We start from the raw sequence: 25,596 nt of genomic DNA, 5'->3' as shown, positions 1-25,596 counted from the left end.
CCTCCTGAGCTAGAAGGATGGGACCTACCAGAGAGGCTGCTGCAAAGCCTGGGGTTGGAGGTTTCTGAGACCTGCTCTTGCTGCCTCTCCTCCAGTTGCAGAGCGGTGGTGAGGCTGGGGAGGGTGCAGGGAGCTGGGGCCTGGGCAGACCCTGAGCCTGGATTAGAACAGAAGCCAAGGGACCTGGCTAAGGGCCCCCCCGCCCCCCCCCAGGTCTCTTCACTTTCCACCACAGACACGGATGAGACCTTTCCTCTTATTAGTTTACTAGAGGCCTGATGCATGAAATTCATGCAAGGGGCTTGGCCCTCCCAGCCCCTCGCAGCCCCAGCCGGCCCTCGCAATCCTGGCTTCGTCTGGACGGTCGTTCTGCTGTTCGGTCTAATTAGCACATTAGCTCTTTATTTTTTAGGATGTGAGTCACAGACCAAGTTGTGTGCAGGCGTGTGTCCACATGCGTCTCTGAGCAACTCAGGAAATTTTGGCTGACATTGGGAGAAGCATACGACAGGCAAACAAAATTTGTGAAAGCACTAGTTTAAACCCTGTCAAAAAGTTGATGATTTTGCAAATGCGATTCAGTAAAACAAAATGATGGCTTTCTTCCAGTTATTTCATAATAGAAGTTCTGCAAAACTCTCCAAGCTTGTCCAAGGAAATTAAAAGCAAAAAAATTTAAAAACATAGGTAAAGAAAACTACCAGCTTTTTCAATTTTCTGGCTTTCTACAATAATCACTGGATACGCTAACAGATTGTGTGAAATTTATGTATTACTTGGCCTCCATGGATCCGGTATATCTTTTTTAAAAAATTAAGTCTTTATTGTTGAAAGTATTACATATGTCCCCTTCTTCCCCCCATTAGCCCCTTCTCGACCATTCCTGTCCTCCGTCCCAGGCCTTCACCACAATATTGTCTGTGTCCATGGGTTATGCATATACGCCAGCCATGGGCAAACTATGGCCCGCGGGCCGGATCTGGCCCGTTCGGCTGTTCTATCCGGCCCGGGGAGCCAAAAGAGCGGAGGGTTCTCTTGCTCTCCCCTCCGCTCCTTCACCAGCAGCAGTGTTAACATGGCAACATTGGGAAACACGGCCGCAGCTCCTTCTTCTGAGTGGATTTCTATCCGCCCATTCAGTAGAAGGAACAACCTCTCAATCTTCCAGAGGCTCCTTGTAATGCCCGCGGACGCGTCCCCGACATCACCCTGGGAATGCGTAGACACGTTATCGTGGTGATGTAGGGAGACGCCCCTGGAGAGCACAGTATCAGAGCATTAGCTAAAGGAGACCAACAACACTGTTCCCACTGAAGTTGATGTTTTAAAGACCAAAAACCTTTCAACCCAGTCTACATTGCCATCTACATCTACGTCCCGGGCATAATTTGGAAGTTGCACTAAAGAAAATGTTTAATTTACTGTTTACACATTTTGTTCTTTTCTATTTGTTTTAGTTTTAAATTATTTTATTATATTTAAGTTTAATTTGAAAGGCTTTTGTACCTTTCCTTTGTTAGGCAATTTTATTTTGCCTTTGCCATCTTCAATATAAGGTATGTTATTGTGCTATGATTCCTTCATTTTTTGAAGTTTCAAATTATAATAATTAGTGTTTACATTCTTCTTGTTAAAATGTTTGAAATGAATAAAACTATTGAAATAAAAAAAAAAAAGACCGTACCCTTTTATGTAAGGATGTTTACTTTGAATTTATATTAGTTCACACAAACACTCCATCCATGCTTTTGTTCCGGCCCTCCGGTCCAGTTTAAGAACCCATTGTGGCCCTCGAGTCAAAAAGTTTGCCCACCCCTGATACGCATACAAATTTTTTGGTTGATCTCCAGCCACCCACCTCAACATTTCCTCTGAGAATCCACAGGGATCCTGTGTTTCTTACCTGCAATTGCCAGTAAATATTAACGAGTCAGGGAGAGATGCTGCCCAGTGGTTGAAGAGGTTGGTGTGGATAGTGTGACAGATGGTACTTTTCACAGATGACCGCAACAATATTTTCTGTTTCACACGTTCTTCTTACAACGTAGCATTGGCGCTCCTCCCATTAAAAGGTGAGGTCTGTGTCCCCTCTCCTCCAGCCTTGAACTGCGTAAGATTTACGACTGCTTCGACAAATAGAGTATGATGTATGTGACTTTCAAGGCTAGGTCAAAAGGTGACTCAGCATCCTCTCCGTATGTAGGAATAGTTTCTTTGAAACTGTAAATTATCATGTAAAATCTCTGACTCTGGAAACCACCCTGCTGTCAGAAAGCCGGGGCTGTACAGAGATGTCCAGCTGAGGATCCAGCCGACAGCCAGGAACAAATGCCAGACGTAGGAGTAAAGATGCCTGCAGATTGTTTGAGCTCCCAGCCATTGAGTCTTCCTGACTGAGGTTCCCAGACATTGTGCAGCAGAGATGATAAGCTGTCTTTGTGGTGTCCTGTCTAAATTCCTTAAGCACCGATGCTGAGAGTATAATGAAAGAGTTTTACCTTACTAAGTTTTGGGATCGTTTGTTACATGGCAATTGTCATTGGAACAGATAGGAGCCCTATTCAGTCCCTGAGTCCTCCTGAGATACTTCATTGGAGAGTTAGAGCTCCCTGGAACACTATTTGAAAACCTCTGGACTAGCCAATATTCCAGGGCTAAAAAGTCTACATTTCTAATAAACCTGGAATGTAATAGTTCATCAAAAAAGAGAAGTACATTACCTAGTGTTATGAATTGAATTGTGTCCCCCCACAAAGATGTTGAAGTACTAACCCCAATATCTGTGAATGCATCCTTATTTGGAAACTGGAGGCCCAGTGCACAAAATTCGTGAACTCATGGAGGGGGGGTTCCTCAGCCCAGATTGCGAGAGGGCGCAGGCCAGGCCAAGGGTCCCCCACTGGTGCACGATCAGGGCCGGGGAGGGACACAGGAGGTTGGCCAGCCAGGGAGGGACTGCGAGAGGGCGTGTCCGGCACATTTCACTCAATTCCCATCAGCCGGACCCCAGCAGCAAGCTAACCTATCAGTCGGAGCATCTGCACATCAGTGCACATCATAGCGAGCAGTTGAGTGGCCTTAGCATATCATTAGCATATTATGCTTTGATTGGTTGAATGGGCGACTGGACAACCGGACACTTAGCATATTAGGCCTTTATTATCTATAATAACAAAAGGGTAATATGCTAATTAGACCAGAGGTCTTCTGGACATCCTTCCTGATGAAGCTGGGGCCTGAGGGAAGCCAGCGGGGTCCCTGGTGCCTGTGGGTGGCCCGAGGGAAGCCAGCCTGGGTCCTGGGTGCCTGCCGGCAGCCGGAGGAGGGAAGCAGCCTGGGTCCTGGGTGCCGGAGGGAAGCTGGTGTTGGCAGCAGGGGGAAGGAAGGCCTACTCTTGCATAAATTTTCATGCATTGGGCCTCTAGTATAGGATAAGGTCTTTGCGATTATCAAGTTAAGATGAGGTCATTAGGGTGGGCCCTAGTCCAATATGACTATGTACTTATAAAATGGGGAAGTTTGGACACAGAGACACACACAGAGAGAACGCCATATGAACATGAAGACAGAGATCTGGGGTGATGCACCTACAAGCCAAGAATCACCTAGGATTGCCAACAAACCACCGAAAGACAGGAGAGTGTCCTGGAACAGATTCTCCCTCAGCCCTCAGAAGGAACGAACCCCGCTGACACCTTGCTCTAGAACCGAGACAATACATTTCTGTTTGTTCTGTTTGTAAGTAACCCAGTGTGTGGTACATTGCTACAGAAGCCCTAGGTGGATAATATATCCAGAAACCAATTTGGACAGGAACAGTGGTCCTTCACAGTCCCAAGACCCTCGGTGAATAGAGTTAGGTCTCCTGACTGATTCAGCAGTATTGTTTCAGGGCCCATTTTGCATGAGTAACAAGGGGAAGCACTTTAGTGAAATATAAAGGTAAAGTAGAGGCCCGGTGCATGAAAATTCGTGCACTCGGGGGGGGGGGGGCGTCCCTCAGCCCGGCCTGCACCCTCTCACAATCCGGGACCCCTCAGGTAGGGCCCCTAGGCCTGGCCTGAGATCAGGGCCTATCGGGGATTTCCTATGTAAGCCTCAAATATCCAATATGTCCTCGGTCTCACAGTCTTATGGAACCCCCGTAGGTACGTACATAATTAATTTGGTCATTTTCTTCTGTTAATCTGTCTCATGTCAATTTGATTATTAGTCCAGCCAGAAGAATTTAGAAGGGTAGAAGGAAAATTAATTTTTTGCCCCCACACTTCCATTTCCTCCTCCCCTCAATAAACAAGTCTTATGCAATGTAAATCAGGTATGTAATTCCTGTGGCATTCTTTGTATTTCCCATTTGACGCAGGTTATCTGGACTTGACAAAATATTTATGTAGCTAAATGGGTAGACTGAGTAGTTCTGGTTGAAGCTAAATCTAGCTTTCAGTTGCACAAGCATGAACTTATTTTAAACATTTTCTCATTAAATAAAGGCTGTCAACATCCTGTCTTTGTTTCTGTGTGCATAGAACAACTAAATCTGTTAGTGTGTTGACCTTGTTAAGGCTCTTAAGGCTCGGAAAGTGACTACCCAGAAAGTCACACCACCAAAGGCTAGGACCTGGGGAGAGTTAAGAAAAAATCCTGAATAAATAGTAAGTCCTGAATAAAGTCTCCCTTAACATTTTAACAAATGTCAGAATAATTTTTTCTTTAACTCCACTTAGAGATTATTGATGTACATGAGCTTTCAGGTTTTTGCTGAGATTGGCTATGCTACAAAGTATTTTTCATAAAGCAATTTCAATCACTAAGAATTGTAATTTATACATATAACTCAATAGGCACAAATGGAACTCATCAACTATGGCATAAATTTGTGGACATTTAGTCTTCAAACCTACAATGAGTATGCCTTAATGTTTTGCATTGGTTTTAATTATTATTTGATTAAATTAACATGATATGTTCAAAGTTGTCCAAATGTTACTTGGAGTATTATCTTAACAAAATTACTCCACATGGTTTATGTAAAATTATAAGGGAACCCCAGTAATCTTTGCATATCAAATAGAAGAAACGTTATAATGTTTTCTTTATCAAAATCACTGCTGGGAAGTTGATTTTTTTAAGAAGAACTATGGAAGAGAGATAAAATGCAAAACTTACATGTTGCCTCTTTGTGTCACTTTTCCCAAGAATTTTGCCTGAGACTACTAAGAAGATTGAATAAAAACACTTTTTTAAAAATGAAGATGTCTCGATGTAACTTTGAAATGAAATTAATTCCTTAAAGAATTAAAGAAATAAACTGAAGAGAAAGTCCATCTTCCACTTGTTCCCAAACTTTATAATTGTAATAGAAAAATCCATGAATCACAGTAATGAGAAAGGCCAGTTTGTTTAGATGTTTGGTGTTAACATCTTTGTTTAATGCTGTCTTTTATGCAAAATATTCAAACTCTGAAAACACTCTATCACTTTTGGCAGCCTGATCATTTTTGCACCTTGCTTTGTTCAAATATGTTCAAGTATAAAATCTAAAGTATAACCTGTATTCAAAGATTTACATATATTGCATTTCTCAGTTCTTGTCCAAAAATTTTCCAGAACTCTCACACAATGCCTTCTAAGTGTCTGATGCACACATTCACAAGGCCCCTTTCACCACATTCAGTCCTTCATCTCAATAGTCCTTCTTCAAAGGTCAATCAGTTGCTTATCCTATATAATAAAAGAGTAATTTGCAAATTGACCATCACTCCAAGACACAAGATGGCTGCCCCCATGTGGTCAAAGATCCTGCCCCCATATGGACACAAGATGGCTGCCACAAGATGGCCAGCAGGGGAGGGCAGTTGGGAGGGACCAGGCCTTCAAGGGAGGGCAGTTGGGGGCGATCAAGCCTTCAGGGGAGGGCATTTAGGGGTGACCAGGCCAGCAGAGGAGGGAAGTTGGGGGCAACCAGGCCTGCAGGGGAGGGCAGTTAGAGGGGACCCAGGCCTGCAGGGGAGGGGAGTTAGAGGGGATCCAGGCCTGCAGGGGAGAGCAGTTGGGGGGGACCAGGCCTACAGGGGAGGGCAGTTGGGGGGGGACCAGGCCTGCAGGGGAGGGCAGTTAGGGGCAATCAGGCTGGCAGGGGAGCAGTTAGGCATCAATCAGGCTGGCAGGGGAGTGGTTAGGGGGTGATCAGGCTGGCAGGCAGAAGCGGTTAGGGGCAATCAGGAAGGCAGGCAGGTGAGCATTTGGGAGCCAGCAGTCCTGGATTGTGAAAGGGATGTCCGACTTCCCATTTAGGCCCAATCCTACCGGGATCGGGCCTAAATGGGCAGTCGGACATCCCTTGAGGGGTCCCAGATTGGAGAGGGTGCAGGCTGGGCTGAGGGACATACACCCCCATGCACGAATTTCGTGCACTGGACCTCTAGTCTGTAAATAAATGGAACCATAAGTGACCATAGAAAAATATGCAAAGTCATAATTTAGTTTCAAAAGTTACCAATCACCAACTTTACAAGTGTTCTTATAAAAGGCTTCCCTACACCTGGAGCATATGTGGCTAACCAGGGGAGTCCTCCCAGCTGTGCAGAACCATTCTGATCCCTTTAATTAACCACAGTCATTACCAAGTACTTACAGAAAGCTGGGCTGGCTGGACAGCAATTGTACAATCTGATCTGGCAAATGTACAGAAATTGCACTCCAGATTACATATTATGGCACTAATTACCCAAATGAAACTCCAGGGGCACCTTGGGTAGATGCAGTACAGTGAATTAAGGAAGGAAATAATTAGTCACAATTGCAGAAACTGGCTAAACACAAAGTGAAAGAATGCCTGCAGCCCATTTCCTGCAGAGTACAGGGAGCCTTAGTAACAGAATATGCAAAAACACAACAGAAATGCAAAAGGTAAACAGGAGTTCTTCAAATGAGTAAGAAAGGGACAAATCCTAATTTTAAATTACAAAAAGGCCTTTATTTAAGTTATTTTCTGTTCCTACATACTACATAGCCAAATAACATTAAGACATTTTACCATGAATTTGCACGACGACAAATCAACTTTCAAGCATTTTCTTGACAGTCTTAGAGGTTTTGCCAGCATTTGACACAATCTGAACACATACAGAGAGAAAAAACGAGGCAGAGGGAAAACTGAGTGAGCACGTAAGGCGTTGGATTTCAAACCTAGTAAAATAGTCATTGAAGAGACAGAATCAGGTGGGAGGGGGAGGGGAGAATGGTAATTTGCAGAAAGCAAATTTATATCACATTAAAAACCATGCATAATAACTGTTTTTAATATGGTCAAGAAATTAAGTTCAAATGTATACACCCCTTTTCAAGATCTTCTAATTAAAAAAAAATTCTTTGGGGGTGGGAGATCCTTTTCCTTCTACCCCAAATAAACTTAGGGATGTTACCTGTGTCAGTGACTGGCTTGGGAAAATGAAATAAGAGTGGATTCCTAATTTGAAATTGTATTAGAAGCGTTATCACTGAAGCATAAATCTGAAAAATCAGTGGCAGGTCTGGTTGAGACTGTCCAGATTTTCTTACAATGTGTCTAAATAGACAAGGAAAGATGAGAAAAGCATAGACCTTCGAGACATCCCCTTCACAAACAACTGTGTTGTTTTGCTAATTTAGGGTTAGTATGGAACCCTGCCCTGAGTTATTGAGATCCTACCCAAATGTGAACTGTCTGAAAACATGATCACATTCAGTATTAATAGGAGAATGTGAATTGAATCTTAATTTAGTCTCTAAACACAAATTGAAATTATATTGAAATTTATCTATTCATTACTAAGTACTACTGACAGTTTGCATAAAGATGGATCATGAATGCTGTTTAAGTAAACATGTCATTACTCTTGATCAGGTATGAAATAGAGTAAAATAAACTACTTAAACATGAACTTTTATTACAGTAGAATGAGAAAAATAAATAACAGCAAAACTCCTCTTGGGGGAAATGGCAATAAGAGATGTGAAGATTTTGTCTTCTCTTCCTTAATATCAGAGATCATATTGCAGGAACTTAAACTTTCCTCATCCCAAGTAACTCAAGGCCTTGAGAGACAGATAAGGAGTCACCTCTAAATGAACAAAATACTGACAGCAGGCCTAGTTCCCAGACCTTTATGAAAAAGCAGGATGCCATGTAAACTATTAGAACTCACCACAGTTAGCTATATGGGGAATGTGTGGCAGGGAAAAAGGTGGGTGAACAATAAAAAATTGTAAATAACAGATTTTACTGTATCAAGAACCTTTATATTAAAAGTGTGGTTAAAAACAAATGAAATGAAAACCCAACACATAACTAGTTTTCTGAGGTGTGATCTTAGGCGAGTTCCATTGGGATATACTTAATGAGCTCAGTTTCAACCAGTGCATTAGCTGGCTATCTACACTTAACCATTAAAACAGACCAAAAAAGAGTAGCTGTTATGGGCTTCAAGCACCCAAAGGAATTAAGGGAATATATGGTGCTTTTATATTTATATAAGCAGTTTCCCATGGATCCTATAGAAGTTCTCTTTTTTAGCAAGAACACTTATAAAATATGGGAAAAGATTAGGTAAACATCCCTTTTATATGAAGTTGATCTGTTAAAGGACTTTAGAAAAGTGAGCAGTTTAGTTACCTGAGTTTCTCATTAAAGGCTAAATAGTAATAGAATGCTTTTTTACTTAAGAATCTGAACAAAAATCTATAATATTAAAATGGGCCAGTGTTAGAAAATTTCGACTCAAGATAGAGTTTGAGAATTTTGAATTTTTATAAAAGCTAATAGAAACATCTATGAATTCTCCTTTTTAGTGAAAACAGAAAGTCATGGAACTATGCTGATTTATTGGATGTTATTTAGAACTTAGGTGAAGGGTCAGCCTGTGGACTCATTAAGAAAGCAAATCGAGTTCTTTTGGAATTTTGAGCAAATTGTTACAAGTGATAAAATAATTACTAGTGACTTACTTCAGTTATGAACCCATGTGAGATTATGAGTTAACAGCAGATAAAGACTTGAGCATAAGTATGATTTTGAACCCGAATAGATCGCTTTTGAAGAGTGATATAGAAAATAACCATAAATTTTATACAGAAAAATAGTGCACCCAGTGTGTTAACAGTAGCTCTTGAAGTTTACCTTCAAGGGGGTATTTTTGTCATGCTCAGCTGTGGACAATCTTCCAGGGTTTTTTTGTTTTGTTTGTTTTGTTGTTTAAAACAGGCCTATGTTTCTAAATACAGCACATTAATATGAGAGATTATGTGGATTATTTTGTGCAGCAGCACATTGTTCATAATCAGGATCCTAACAATATCCTGGAATTGAGTATTTTACCCTACAAGAAATATAACCATGTTACTATTTTAAGCCTATTGTTTCAATTACAGGTCGAAACAAATCAGTTGTGTAATCACCATTCTAACCCTTTGACGTAGAGCAGAAAGGTGAAGCACTTTGGTCTGCAGGATTAGATTATTAAGTAAATGAAAAGCATCTTTCCCCAATTCTTCACCCCATGCTGTACTGCAACATTAAAAACACGACTGAAGCACACGTATCTGCTGAACAGTTGCTGTGGTTGTGTTTCACATGACTCAAAGTAGCACTGAGCAAAGTCACCAGGATCAAGGGGCAAATTTTAAAGGCAGCACTTTGAAACCCCAAAGCACCTTCCTACTTTCTCTCATTGTTAAGCCACAGAACTTTCGTAGAGGAGACTAGGGCTTGGCAAATGGTCCAGGTGATTTGGTAAATAGAACAAAATTCCATAATCAGTAGTTCTGGTCCTGGATTGTGGGCACATATAGTGTTTTCATTTTCTGTTCCATACAGTTTAACAGTGAAAAATTTTGCCCAAGACCTAGAAAATGTTGGGTTTTTAAGTACAAAGACATGAAAGCTCTACTGATCATCAGGCAAAATTGCTAAGTGATATCCACTTAGCAATTTCAGAAAAATGTAACAGAACAATTCTACAGGATATACTTATTTTAAGCCAAAGAGAACATACAGGGTTCCTGTGCTTGAATCACTAGCGTCACAGCAAGGGCAGACTTGAGGGGAATTGATTATATATATAAATATGTGGGTTATTTTGTGCAGCAGGCAGAATTTGAATAGATTCCACTGCCACCCTGCCCGGAGGAACCAGTGGGCCTGATTGGCGTGCACCAGCTCTTTAACAGAATGCTTTAGTAGTGAAATATTTTTCCATCTAATGTATCTACATATCAAGATATCAAAGATGATTAAATTACTCAAAAAGCCAGGCTTCTAATTTTATGATTTTTAAATTTAATTACCTGTTTTAATGAAAATAAATCTAGCTTCTCTAAGGTTGCTCACCAGTACTACTTAGCTATATTGAGATTAACGGGGGGGGGGGGGGGGCCTCTGTATTTAGCTTTTCAATATTTTTAAATGTTGGTAAAAATGGAAATTGATTAAATTATAAATGACGAATTCAAGTATGCCAACTATGAGAAATTATTGTCTTCACTCACTTAAAAAAATCCTTGTCTAAGGATAACTTTAACTGTCAGTTATATGAAAATAACGTAATTTAGGGTTCTCTTGGAGGTGGGGGGTAAATGTAAAGATAATAGTTTGTGTCAATGCACTTATGTGAATTTAAACTCCAGAAAAGAGTGTTTTATGGAATGAAGGGCTTGGTCAATGGAGAAGGCAGCTGGTATTAAAATAACTAGCACAGATTCCTTGGTATACACACAATGACAGCAAGAGCAAGGAACTGTCCAGGTGTAAACAAGCTAACAATGACCTTGGCAAAATATCTTCATCTATTTAAAAAAAACACCCCAAAGCATGCAACTTAAAATTCTTTCCCTTTCACAAGAATTAACTGAACAACAACAACAACAACAACAAAAACAAAACAAAAAACAGTTGGAACCATCAGTTTCTGTTAGTAAAAAACAATAATAGGTACATTAGGTTCCAAGACAAATAAAACTTTAAAATATTAATATTGAAAAAATACAATTAAATTTTTATTAAAAAATACATACTCCTGACTTGATCTTTGTGTACATTTTGTTTTGTGTGAAAAGAAAAAAAAAAAACTGGAAAGGCATTAACACTACCTAATTATTTATACTGTATTTGGTAGAAGCATGTTTCAGTCAAACTTTAAACAAAAATAAGTTATTCTGTTTTCATTTGCTCCCGGACATCAGAAGGCAGAGTTTCAAACAGGGCATCTTCCACAACTAAACCAGCTCTCTTCAGAGCTCGACAGTCACCTAGTTCGGGAGGAAGGGTTTCAAAGTGATTGCCTTTAAGATCTAAGTAGGAAAGGAACAGTAAATTTCCAATTTTTGGTGAAAGTACTGATAGGCTGTTTTTCCCAATCTTCAGAGTTTTAAGTTTCTTGCAGAAGTAGAGTTCGTCTGGAAGGTTCTCCACTTTGTTACAAGTGATGGAAAAATACTGTAAACTTTGTAGAACTCCGATTTCAGGGGGGATAAAACGAATGTCATTGTAGGATAAGTCCAAGTATCGGATTTTGTTGCACAGGAAGAGGTGGGAAGGCAGCACCTCTATTTTGTTGTGACTGAAGGACAGACGCTCCAGGCTGGTGAGTTTCTTTATATGCTCTGGGATATAGGTGATGCTGTTATGCCACAGTTTTAGCACTGTTAGCTTCCTCAAGTGCTGGAAGCTAACGATCTCTTCTATAGATTTCAGGTTATTCTCCTTCAGGTCCAACTCCTGGAGGCTGAGCAGGCTGAACACGGCATGAGGAATGCGCTCCAGGTCACAGTGCACCAGCTCCAGCTCTGTCAGGTTGGTCATCTTCTTTAAGTTGTTGAGCATCACCAGCTTGGTGCCATCGTTATGTATGCACATCTTCTGGAGATGGCTGGACACATCAACCACTGCCTGAGGGATTTTGGAAAGGTTGCTTTTGATAGAGAGAATTTTAAGGCTTTTGAGGTCCCTCAGAGACTCCAGGGTGACATTTTTGGAAATATCATGACTTAGAGAGCCAACCAGGTAGAGCTCTTCCAGATTCCGGAGTCCGTACATCCAGGGGGGCAGCTCCCTCATGTCATCAAACTTGACGCTCAGGACCTTGAGGTTTTCCTTCAGGAAGGAGAGCGCCGCGCAGTGGATTTTGACCGAGCACTGGTGGAGAGAGAGCTCTTGGAGATTGTCTAGCTGCGCAACGGTGGCTGGTATCATCACGTTCTTAATGATCTCAAGCTTTAGCGACTGCAACTCTGTAATTTCAAAAACAGTGTCTGGGAGGCCAGAGAGCATGATGAGAGGCAATTCCAGGCGGTTGTGGGCATTCGTCTGTAGCTTCTGCCTCAGCTTGTCGGGAGTCCACTCGTTATTTAAGTTCAGCTGCTTTAATTTGTTTTCACTCACTTCAGACAGGAACACTGCAAATCGCTTGGAATACAGAGGGTCGTACTGATCTATCATATGAAGCATAAAAGCGAAGTCATTTTTCACGTCTGGAATATCATCGATTCCAGTCTCCTGCCGGACATACTCAAAAGAGTACTCCTTTAGAGAGCGGTAGAACAGCCAGTATAAGGTGTAAAGGCACGTCAGCCCGTAGATGCTTACGAAGCACAGGTAGCAAAAGGAGAGTTTTGAGAACAAGTGTGCCATGGTATGATTGCAAGAAAAGTTCTTATACCCAGTCATGTCCTGGATGTCAACATTACAGTCCACTGTAAACTGGACCTTGGAAACCAGGGCGCTGTTGTATGCAATAATGATGAGGAATTTTATAACCTTAAGTACAGTCTGGCGAACATACATAGCATATAGTATATCACCTTCTTCTACATGCAGCCTGAACTTCTTCACCTTCTCAAATAAGGCCTTCGCTTGCTCCCCTTCCTTCTTATCCAGAGCCCCTGCAGTGGATTTGTCAACCACAAACTTCTCAGGAATTGACTTTAATGACTGAGAGTTGACCAGGGTGCCTTCTGGACCAGACTGGACGGTGTTGGACCTGCTCATGTTGTTCTTCCTGTTGTCCTTCTCTTCTGAGTCTTCCCCGGACACTTCCGATAAAGCCCGTGTGGTCCAGGGAGAGTCAAAACACTTTCCCAGGATGGAGATGAAATGTTCTATTTTGGAGCTGGAACCAGGGAACTTGAACCAAAAGTTGCTGCACAGCATGAAGATCAGGGTGTGGATGAGGACAAGGTAAGGGAAGTACTTGGCATACCAGTGGAGGGCTCGCTCATAGCACATCTGGTTTATAAAGCTGTACTGCTGAAGGTCCAGATCTGTTTTCAGGCCTTTCATTTCCACAGTGACCGGGTTAGTCGAGGATGGGTTAGGTGGAGGCAGTGGGGTGGTTCCGGCAACTGCTTGAGAGACATTCAAAACGGAAGAGTGGTTCTCAGACGGCTGAACTCTTTTCGGAAGGCAAATGATCTTGTCTTGCATGACCTGAAACACAGAAATAATATTTTCAAATTATATTATTCAAAGAGCTTTCATAATGTCATTAGTGCAAAGAAAGCAGCAATAACATCCAATAAATGTCCATTTCCTTTGTCTGGAGAATACAATGTCCAATTCCAGCACCACATTTTATTCTTAACCCACATGTTGGAAAAATGAAAATTTATGACTTTGTTAATCACGTCTAAGTTATGACATAAAACACCGCAGTTTTGTTGACACAGAATGATTCACAACAAAATAAATCTTTAAATAACTGTCATGTATTTTTAAAATGCTGCATTTTCTCTCTCTCACTGGGGCCTGGGATAACCAGTCATTGGTCTGGGAAGTACATCCCTTTGTCAGGCTCAGTCTTGAGCTGGATGGCTCCCAAGATGTAAGATCCGCTTGTGTATGAGAAGTGAAAGGATTGAAAGGAGAAAATATGGAAGAAATGCCTGTCTTTATTATTTCCTCTTCTCTTTCTAACCATATCCTGGACCACGTGCACAGATGAAAGTGAATGGCCTTCATAGAATGGGAATTTCCCAAGCTTTTATAAAAACCATATCTTCAGAGAGAGGGGAAGGAATACACAGGTGTTCAAGAGTGAAATAAGTATGTTTAATCTTGGTCACTTTTCAGACAAGTATTACATTGAGAACTTCTCTCCCTCCATAAATACTGCAATTTGTTGAAAAGAATATTAAGCCAGCCTGAGAATGTCTAGCAGTCTCATGAGATTGCAATTTGGGTAAAAGAGAATGTATCCTTTGTGAAGATTAGGTAGTATGAGGCAGAATACAGCTTGAATCAATCTGGAGGAGTCATCCCCAGAGAGAAACACACGGAACTGGGACTCTGTGAACAATAAGCAAACAGTTCAGAGGCGTAATAACCAAGGAATTGACAGCAATAATATGTGGAATTAATAATGCAGGGAAAGTACCTTAAAATATCAAATGACTAGAAATCCACAGTGTTCAGTAATTCTGCAACAGCAAATTTTTAGTAATTTGGCAACAGCAAAGTCCTTTATATTGGCTAGAGAAGTAGAAACTGAATCGACTGCAAAGCGGACTGTTATGGCCACAAACTGGGGACATGGGAGATACAGCCCACCAGACAGAATTACAAGGTTTGACAATGAGGTGGAGCATCCAGCACAGTAGAGTGCCTGGTACACAGAAGACCAGTATACATTTGCTGAGAAAGTGAATGAACCCAGAACTGACACCAGTCCTTCCAGTTCAGAGTTGCCATAGGTCTGTGTGTGGACCATATCTCTTCTAGAAATGAAGATAAGGGTGGTGATTATAGTAATGCAGCAGCAAGCTTATGTTGTATTTAACATGCAACTGACTTATTTTAAAAATGTCATGGGTATTAATTCTTTTAATTGTCACCTTAACCTGATGAGGCAGGAACTCTTATTATTCCCATTTCACAGATGAGGAGACCAAAACACAGAAAGGTTAAGTCACTCGCTCATGTCATCTAGCCCAGGCCTAATTGTCACCAGGACCCAGAGCCTATGTTCTTATCTTATTTTACTGAATTTCTAGGATTAAACCAAAAGAACCCCAATCTGATAGTAATTTACAAATTACCTTATATGAATTATTCCTGTTTTGGGGGAAAGCTTAAATTTTCCCATATCCTAAGCAGATAACAATGTAAAAAGAGAGGTTAGAAGAAGGGGGGTGGGCAAGTTTCACCACAGGATTTATAAAAGCTCTGTCCTAGAATGTAAAGCAGGGGGCCAATACTTACATAAATCAAAAGGAGAATAACAAACACAATTGCATTCAGAGGATTCAGTGGCTACAGAGGTGTGAGAATTGAACAGTGGTCTTCATAGAATATTATCACTTACCTATGTTAGAGAAAAAATGTTGAGCATACCCATTCAGTATACCTATGTTTATTCATAAATATATCCCTAAAGTACTGTCAATCTCTATGTCAAATATTAGAAAAGGTTAATTCTTTTCCCTTTAAGGTAAATATAAATAAAACTTTTAATTTTATCTGATATCTCAATAGAGTATCCTTCATTTATCTTGGGGTCAAGCACTATGTCATGGAATCCCAGGAACAGAAAACAGTAGGAGAAAGCCTAAACAAATGCCAGACGATCTTGGAGGAATAGAAAAGAGAACGAGTAAGAAAGTCAGTGTTTGTGTCATGTTCTGAATGTTTTCCTATTCGTGGTCTCAGTAAGTACTTTAACAATCTGTGGAGCAGGCAGAAGGTGGGGGCCTGAGACCAACAGGGAAAAGGGATTGCTTCCCTGCGCACCTTCTCCAAGAGTGACACCTTTGAGCTAGCATGCTAATATGACATTGCTAGTGGTGTGATGAAAATACAGAAGAATCGGTGTGAAAGCAGTTAGAAGGTAAAAAGGTAGGCACCTTCCTAAGGTGCTAAATCCCTGCCAAGCAACCAGGCAGACCCATTACTGTCCCCCTGCCTAGCCCTTTCCCAGGCTTGCTCCTAATGATGGAAGGTGATAGACCTCTGCACCTTTGTTGAGTAGGTTTCAGGTTATGCACTGCACCAGGGTGTCCAGCTAAGGGGCACCTCGCTTGGCTATGGCCACACAGTAGGGGTCCTTTTATTTATTCTGAACAAAACACCTGATTAGTGCCTCTACCATGCTTGGAAGGCAGGTCACATTCTCCCCATTCTACAGAAGAAATTGACCAAGGTTCAGAGAACTTGTGTAACATACTTGCCCAAGTTCACATAGCTAGAAAATGATAACGCAGGAATTTAAACCCATCTTTTCCACAACCTACTGTCCTTCCACCACTCCACACAGTCTCCCCAACTCACCAAGCTTCTGCTAGGATGCCTTTATAGAGAACGGCCCAGGGTAGGAGGGTCTTTAATACATAGACGGTCTCCAAAAACTCCTTTCAGCCTCTGACATCTATTTCTCTTTCAATCTTCACAAAGATATAAATTTTAAAATGTCCCTACTTAAATCCCAGAAGAGTAAAGACAATGGCCTATTTTCCAGAAGCTGTTAAATTCTGAGAACTGAGCACAGAGTAGAAAAAATACTGGACTTGAGTCACGAAGAACAATAACTGCTTGTGCTGCTAAGAGAACGTATGCTAAGAAGAATCCAGCAGAGATGCAGCTCAGAGTAGACTTTGCAAGGAAGGTGGTGGCAAGCTGTCTAAACCAAAACTATGAAAAGGAACAGGGCAGGTTATGGAGCTCACCAGTAAAGAGTGTGGAGATTTAAACGGTAAAATAATTTAAAAAGAAAGGAAGTTATCCACCATGTTTAATGGAAACTGTATTTCTAAACACTACAACTTTGAGAAGAACTGGGAGAAGGATCAGTATTTTCAAAAGCATAAGTAAAGAGAAGGAAGATTAAAAAAAGTAAGTCAGACAGGATTCTTAAAAAAAAGAAAAAAAGGGCCAGCTGGTGTGGCTCAGTAGTTGAGCGCCAACCCATGAACCAGGAGGTCAAGGTTCGATTCCTAGTCAGGGCACATGCCTGGGTTGCAGGCTCAATCTCCAGTGTAGGAGGCAGCTGATCAATGTTTCTCTCTCTCATTGATGTTTTGCTCTCTCTCCCTCTCCTTTCCTCTCTCTCTAAAATGTCAGTTAAAAATATTAAAAAACAAAAAGAGGACACTTTGGTTTTTAGCACCTTCCATCTCACCTCCGTGGACAGAATCCCTGCTGATTTTCATAGCCAGATGTTATGTAGGCTCCTCTTCTTGGCACTGTTGCTCCAGGCTGGGCAGCCTGGTATAGGTGTCTGAACTGGGGTTGAGACCTCTTGCTCCTCGGTGGGGAGGGGACCTCTGTAGCTGAGATAACTCTCCAGATTCTCAACCGCCACATGTGGGCGTGGGTCCAGCCTGTTTAACATCTCTGTCCCTCCTACCAGTCTTAATGTGGCTTCTTCTTTGCATCCTTAGTTATAGGACTTCTGTTCATCTAGTCTTCAGATGGTCATCCAGATTGATAGTCCTGTAATTTAGTTGTAATGTTGATGTGGTGAAAGGAGGAGGGGAAGGCAGCTTCCTCTGACTCCTCCATCTTGGATCAAATCTCAGTGTCCTGTTTTGTTCAATGTCATTTCGTTATAACATTGATGAGATACTATAGTCACTTAACTCTCACTTATGTCCATTAGCCTATGGCAAAATTGGTTTCATTATATGTCATTTCACTTAAAGTCACAGAACCCATGGGCCACATTAAGTGAGAACTTACTGTTCTTCATTTCTTTTTACCTTTATCCAGTAATTAAAGGATTGGATTATAAAACAAGTCCTAAAGAAAGGCTTCAAAACAAAATTTGAAGGAATAATTGTAGGGTTCCAGATTGCTGATGCAGGGCCAAGACAATGCTAGGGGAAGAAGTGGGAGAAAGCCCCACCCCAATCCCATTCTCTAGAACACTGTGGCTCAGGCCATACCAGCTCTCACATACATCACAACCTGGAGGAATTGCACCAGTATCTTCTAGGGGCAACCCTAAGGAGGAAAGAAAGCTGGAGACTGGAGCTACATGGGGTATTTGTGTAGTGGGAGGGAGAAAAGGGGGAAAAGACAGTGGGGAGTGGGAGAGAAAAACATTAAAAAAGCAAACTGAACAAAAGAATCTGATCCAAAATATAGGAAGGTGAGGAAGTTATTACCATAAAAGTGGATATGAAAATATTCTTGAACGAAATCAATGATGTTAAGGAAAATACGTAAGTTACTTTGGGAATGAGGAGAGGAACACATAAAAGAAGGTGAGTCACGGAGAGGAAAGATCATGTGAAGCCAAGGCAACAAAGATGGCTAAACTATCTCCTTCATATGGGTACAAACAGGTTTGCAGGTAGGAGAAGGCGAGTCAGCAGAGCAGAGAGGGGTTAGGATCGAAGAAAATAGGTCAAGCAACGTGGTAGGAGGCTAAAGTATACACTCATTATTTCTATTTTGAGATGTAAATACCTTTTGATATTCCCCAAACTTTTGGCAAAATCTGCTACACACACACACACACACACACACACACACACACACGCAACTATACCTACACCTTTTATGAATGGATTTTCTAGAAATCACAGCAAAAAGCTAGTAAACTTCATGCTTGATTCAAACTGTACAGACAGGGAGAGTTTGCCTGGGAGGGTAAAAATCTAAGCTGTTCCCATGGGAGTAGGAACTGAGACCATGAGAACCTGATCCTTGCAAGAGTCTGCCAGAACTTGGGGTGGGCTGTGGACTGGAATGTGACCCAATATCCCTAAGATCCCAAGAAGCAGCTGACATCTAGGTGACAGGAGTATAAAAAAATGCTCCGCTAGTCTTTACAATTACAGTCCCTAGAGGAATAAAAATCTACATGTAAATTTGTTCCACGATTATGATTATATCTACGTAATATTTCTGGAAAAGAAACCCAAGGGTTGTAAGGACTAGAGAAATGGGCTCACTAAAACTAGGATTTATGAAATCTCATTTTGCAAATTATTTTGAGATAACACAACAACTGTTTCTGGGAAGAAAAAAGGAACTCAGCTTCCTTAATTCTAAGGTAAATTAAATAAACTAAATTTCTTGCTTTTGTTTTCTACAGGGAGAGGTTTTCAAGAAAAATAGTGTGAAAATTCAAGTTTCCTTGAAGAAGGAAACAACCCATTGAAACCATGCCCTGAATGCTGCTCAGATCTAGGAAAAAAACTCAAATATTTAAAATTGTAATTGTAAAGTTTATACCAGCAAGGAGATGCATTTTTTAAAGATTTTAAAAAATGTTTCTATTGATTTTTAGAGAGAGAAGAAGGGAAAGGGATAGAGAGATAGAAATATCGATGAGAGAGAAACATCATTGATCGGCTGCCTCCTGCATACCCCATCCTGGGGATGAAGCCCACAACTTGGGCATGTGCCCTGACCAGGAATTGAACTGTGACCTCTTGGTTCCAGGGTCGACACTCAACCACTGAGCCACACCGGCTGCACAGGAGATGTATTTTTAAGTGGCGCTTGTTGAACTTTATCTACACTAATAAAAGAGTAAGATGCAAATTGACTGTACCTTTGCGATGCCCAGCAGCCAATCAGGAGTGAGTATGCAAATTAACCCAACAAAGATGGTGGGTTAATTTGCATGCACAGGCGCCGAGCGGCTGGGGGTGGGGCAGGACGCAGGCGTTCTGCACTGCCCCAGCTGCTCTGAGAGAACATAAATACTGAGTAGTCCTGAGCGCACCCTCAGAAAAAGTTAATCATTTTGGAGGATCTACTGCAGGTCAGCTATTATGTTAGGGATACCAAGAAAGATAAGCCCTTCAAGGTCAAGCACAGGAGAAAGACAACCAAATCTGCAATTAGTGTGATAAGTGCACAAATTCAGGCTTGTCTATCACAATAAACTTTATAATCAACTTCTCTAGACCAAGAAAAAACACACAACACCTCATTGATGTTATTTTTATTGAGATTAGACTACATTTATAAATTATGAATAACATCTTTATGGTGCTGATTCTTCCTCTCCATGGTGTGGGTTTTCATTTGTTCCCATCTAATTTTGTGTTTTTCAGGAGTGTTTTATAACCTTCCTCACATAGATTTTGGATATTTATTAAGTTATGCTTAAATATATTTTTGCTATCATAAATCTATTTTTCTTAAAAAACACTTACTTTTAACAAAAGGTAGAGTCCTCCCTTCACCTTTCCATACCCCCAAGCTGATTCTTAGTAAGCCCTGATGAGTCTGTTACATGCTCTTTCAGATCTACACCTGTGCATTCACATCTGTATGATATATAAACACATGGGACCTCACTATGTGTATTGTTCCTGCACCTGGAGTTTTTCATTCTCACAGGATGTCTTGGAGACCTTAACACATTGGCACATAGGGATCTAATTCATTCTAAGGACCACAGAATCACAGCGTGGAGGCACTATGTAATTTATTAATCACACTCCCATGATGATGTGCATTTAGGCAATTTTTGTACTGAAAGAAGTAGCAATCTCAAAAAATTACATGATGTTTTTACACGGCATCCATAAAGTAGAACAGAAACCAGATCAGCAGTTGCCAGAGGTTCACCGAAAAGGCTCAGCACCAGGGAACTCCTTGTGGTGCTGAGATTCTTTTGTAGCATTTTGTGGTGGTGGGTACAAGAATTTGCACATGTTTTAAAACTCAAATATATATCTTGATTTGATAAAGAGTGCATTCTTATTTATTTATTTTTTGCTAATCCTCACCTGAGGATATTTTTTCCCATTGATTTTTAGAGAAAGTGGAAGGAGGGAGGGGGAAAGAGAGAGAGAACGAGAGAGAGAGAGAGAGAGAGAGAGAGAGAGAGAGAGAGGTGGATTAGTTACTTCCCACATGTGCCCTGACTGGGTCTGGGGATCGAACCTACAATCCAGATACATGCCCTTGACTGGAAATTGAACCTTCAGTGCAAGAGCCGATGTTCTAACCACTGAGCACACTGGCCTGGATGATAAAGAGCACAGCATTCTTCTTCCTTTTTAAATATATTTTTATTGATTTCAGAGAGGAAGGGAGAGAGATAGAAACATCAATGATGAGAGAGAATCATTGATCGAATACTTCCTGCATGCCTCCCACTGGGGATTGAGCCTGCAACCGTAGCATGTGCCCTGAGTAGGAATCGAACTATGACCTCTTAGTTCATAGGTCAATGCTCAACCACTGAGCCATGCTAGTCCTGCAAGAGAGCATTCTTAATGAGGGAGAGCTAAATGCTGTCTAATACTAACAGTGATCCACCAGCTACTTCTTTGTTTTTTCATATTGTTCTTTAATTTTTTAACTATTTTATTTTTAAAAATTCAAGTTAATCACCTCTTCCTCTTCAAAAGTGAATTTAATCAATTACATTATTTTGCTCACTCATACTTATTTACCAATATTCAAATGTATTTCTGTATTTTTTATTTTTCTAAATATCCTTCCTTCCTTATTCCTGCCTTCTATTGCATTGATAACACTTTCCATATAAAATTTCCCACCTCAGCTGGTTAGGAAAGTATAAACTGTTATTTCTATAATGCAGATTGTACTGCTATAAGTACATGCACACTTAAAGGTTTTCTCTACACCCTTCCACGTGTGTTTTAATTACCCACTGAACTACCCAGAGTTTCTTTTAGCTTCTTTTGAAACACTTTTTTTTGTATGATCATAGTTGATTGTGATTATTTATATACTTATTAAATCATGTGCTCACCAATTTTCTTAGGTCCTCATATTATCTCCCTGGGCTCATTTTTCTTTTGGTTGAAATATATCCCTTGATAATTCTTTTAATAAGGATTTGTGGGTAGAAAACTCATTTATGTTTGAACATGTCTATATTGTTTTCAATCTTAAATAATAGTTTAGTAAGTTATAAAATTCTCTGTTAATAGTAATTTGCCTTCAGCACTTTAAAACAGTTTTATTCCATTTTCTTCTGGCCTATATTTTTCCCAGTGAGAAGCCCGTTTGATTTTCTTCTTTCTTGGGCAATCTATTTTTCTTGATGGTAGCTTTAAATATCTTACTGTTAATCCCACATTTTTACAGTTTCACTTTATTTTATATGTATGTGAATTAACACTGCTTGATATCCGTAGTTAAGGACTTTGTACAATTTGGGAAAATTTTAGCAACGTCTCTTTAAATATTGCTTTAAAACTCGCTTCATCATTTCTTTCATTTTTTTCTGCAGTTCCTGTAAGACGCAGGTTAGAGCCTGTGATTGTTTTCTATGGGTGTGTGTGGTTTTAAATCCCTGTCTCTGTGTGCTAGCTCTGAGTAAGCTCTGAACTCTTATCTAATTCATGACTTCTTTCAGCAACTAAGTGCAATTTAGTTATTCCACCTGCTGATATTTTTAAATTCGGTGACTTTTTATTTCCAAGATTTCTAACTTTTTTTTATATCCATTTGTTCTTATGTCTTATCTACCTCCTTTTTTATGTTATGTCTTCATCCCTTTGGCCATTGTAAATACACTGAGTGGCCAGATTATTATGATCTCTATAATAATCTGGCCATTCAGTGTGTGTGTGTGTGTGTGTGTGTGTGTGTGTGTGTGTGTGTGTGTATTTTAGAGGCCCGGTGCATGAATTCGTGCATGGGTGAGTCCGGCAGCCTGGCCAGGGGGAGGGGACATGGGCGGTTGGCTGGCCTGCCTGCTGGTCGAACTCCTGGTCGAGGGTACAATTTGCATATTAGCCTTTTATTATATAGGATATACACTGAGTGGCCAGATTATTATGCGTTCAGAGATCATAATAATCTGGCCACTCAGTGTATATCTATTTTAACTTCATTGTTTGTTTGAAAGCTTAGTTTCATTGTAAGGGAATCAATGTTTCAACTGCTAATTTTGTTGAGAGCCTTTCCTAGCATAGTTTTCTTCATGTGTTCTGGGCGTTAGGCTTGTTCTGAGAAGGAAACTGTTTTCCACCACCTCTCGCACGCTCTTTTGTGGTTTCCTGTACCCAACCCCCAGGCCCCGAATCCACCAGTAGGTCTTATCATGGTATTTTGATGTTCCACTGTAATGTCAGGATCTCACGAATCCATGCCGGGAGTCCATGGCAGGCTGACTCAGTTCCTGGTAGGGAGGCACCCAGATGCACAGCTTCCTCTAAGGCACCAGATCCAGCATCCAGTCAATCGCCATTCTTCTCAGCTTCCTTTTGGGAATGGGGGCCTCTGGCTTCCAACAGTGACCAGAGTCCAGGCTCTTATCAAGCCCGTGCATTTTTAGTTCCCTTTACTGGCAGGAGCTAAGCCCCTGGCTGCTACTGCCTCCTTTTGGATGAGAGCCCGGCAGTTGTTTGGCCCCACTCAGTATTTCACTTGTACTCGACAGAAATGTGTATCTTGCTTTTGAGTCCATGCATGAATTTTTGTTATCTCTCTATACTTTTATCTATCATGGCTATATTCATTGAACAGAGGGAATATTCTGAAGTATAACACTTGCTTTATCTGTCTTTTCCAGAAAACAGAGTGTGGGTGTGGGTGTTTTCAATAAAAATTAGTCTCCAGACTCACATGGAAAAATCAGCATTCTGCATTCTTTGGGTAGTGCCAAACAAGGCAAACCTGCAATGCCAAATGCCCCTCCCCACGAAAAAGAGGCCGTATGTCTTATACATCCCCCACTGGCAGCAGATGAAGCGCTTATTTTCCTACAACCTCAACAATGAAGTTCATTACTATTTTTCTATGAACAATCCCCCAACAATTATTTCCCCAGTTTAGACTTGAAGTCATAATTTTAACTATGTTATCACTGAAAGAAGTGAGACAATTTGCTGCGCATGATAACACAACTGGTGTTCCTATACGTTAACTTGTCATCCAGGGGTGTTCTTCACATTGCGGTTTATTCTTTAGACAGTGCTTTCATATTGTTATGGAAAGTGTGATAAAAACAGGAAGACTGGAGCCACAGAAAGGGCCGTTGGTCAATATAAAGGTGATTAATTTTATCTTTACCCCCTCTCCACTCCATAGACTCAAATACAGCTGGTTCCTGGTGGTTCTACCCTAAAGCTGATCATCCAGATTTGTCCCCATTCTGATAAAACAAGTTATCTCTGCTGACCAAAGAATGACCTAGCAAAACAGATTGCAAAGACCTACTCCCCTGGATTTGTTCATCCTTACCAAGGACAGACTGTCCTTTATCAGCTAACACTTAATGAATGAATATCTACTATTGCCTAAGCATCACAAGAAAATCAAGGAGTCAGAACCAATGTTCACTCTTCTGAAAGCACTTACAATCTTGCTGGAGAAACATAAATAGCCATATGAAAAGACAAACAGGTCCGCTAACGAGGCAATACATACATGACGTGAATAGTGTGGTAAGTACAGTAAGTGCTCGGGCTTGGAGCAGGGAAGGCTTGATGGAATAGGAGCAGCTTTCCTGGGACCTCAAAGCTACTGGGCTTGGACAGGTCACTGGGGAAGTGTAAGGTCAGAACCTTGTGGGTTCCACAGACAGCAACAAAGGTCTGCATTTAGGAAGAGCAAGGGAAAAGATAAAAAAGGTGGACTGTTGTCTTCCTTTCTAAGGCAGACCCATTTCTCCTGGCAAAAGGGATGGAGATATAAGGGAAGATAATTACTTTTCATGTCACTAAGTTGTCAGTTAATGTACAATCTTAATTAATCATGTTCTCCCAGAAACGAGGTGCTGGAGGACAAAGCCTCAATCCTCCAGAGGTGTGAGAGTCACCCTTATCAGTGCAGAATTAACTCTGAAGATGCAAATTTAGTTTCAAGGCTAACTATGTCCTGAAAATATTTTAAGTCCAAAAAATATCTTGGTGGGAAAGAAAAGGAACTGAGAAGGCAGAGAAGATGGTTCCAGAGGGGAGAACATCTGCATGCTTTCATTTTCAGGAAGTGTCTTATTCCTTAGTCTTGCTATTCTCCAAATCCAATCCCTGGATACTCGGGGGCCATCGCCACTGGGGCACAAAAACACATCCATGGGCACCACAGACACTGCCTCACTCTCCCCAGCACAGCCAGGTCCTTGTCGAGATGGCAAAGCATAACAGCAAGGCCGTGGCCTCGTCATTTCCTGCCCACTGTGCACACGTTCTCTTCCTTGTTAATGATACTTAAAACGTATATGATCAACAGGAAGCAACACACTGTGTATGGACAAAGATTAGACCCAGATAGTAAAGAGAGAGAGAAAAAAAGGTCTAAAGCAACTTAGCAAATTTGAAAGTGTTTATTAATAGATCCAAGGGCTGCTGTTTTTATTGGTTGCTCATTTCTCTAAGAGCAACAGAAAAAGGAGAAGAAAAATCATAGCCTGCAGCTCTGAGGCATGGAGTTGATGTTCTCAGAAAAATATCTAAGGGATTGGAGGGATGAGCTGATTAAAACTTGAATTTCTGAAGTTATGCGTTCTCTTCTTGGTAAGATATAACAATAGTACACTTGCTATAGGGTTCATCTGTACATGATTAAAAACCAGACATGAAGCACATCTTCTCGCCTTAAGCATTGTCAGAAATTTCTGTGCTTGAGGACCATTAAATGCCACTAGTCTGGTAGAAGAATTAAACACTGAAAAACATACACCATAA

At 40.9% G+C, this 25,596-nt stretch overlaps 1 protein-coding gene across 1 annotated transcript in view; it reads right to left on the bottom strand.

The window, feature by feature from the left end:
* Nucleotides 1-9,234: 9,234 nt before the first annotated feature.
* The window catches only part of LRRC8C (leucine rich repeat containing 8 VRAC subunit C), an 85,714-nt gene continuing 69,352 nt past the window's right edge, over nt 9,235-25,596 (bottom strand). Inside the window, exon 4 of the mRNA XM_080657579.1 lies at nt 9,235-13,459. Coding sequence (XP_080513705.1) covers nt 11,186-13,459 — 2,274 coding nt within the window. The 3' untranslated portion in view covers nt 9,235-11,185. The remainder of the gene's footprint in view (nt 13,460-25,596) is intronic.

This window comes from Plecotus auritus (genome assembly GCF_963455305.1).
Source record: "Plecotus auritus genome assembly, chromosome: 2".
NCBI classification, from domain to species: Eukaryota; Metazoa; Chordata; class Mammalia; order Chiroptera; family Vespertilionidae; genus Plecotus; species Plecotus auritus.
This window is presented reverse-complemented; position numbering and strand designations above follow the sequence as displayed.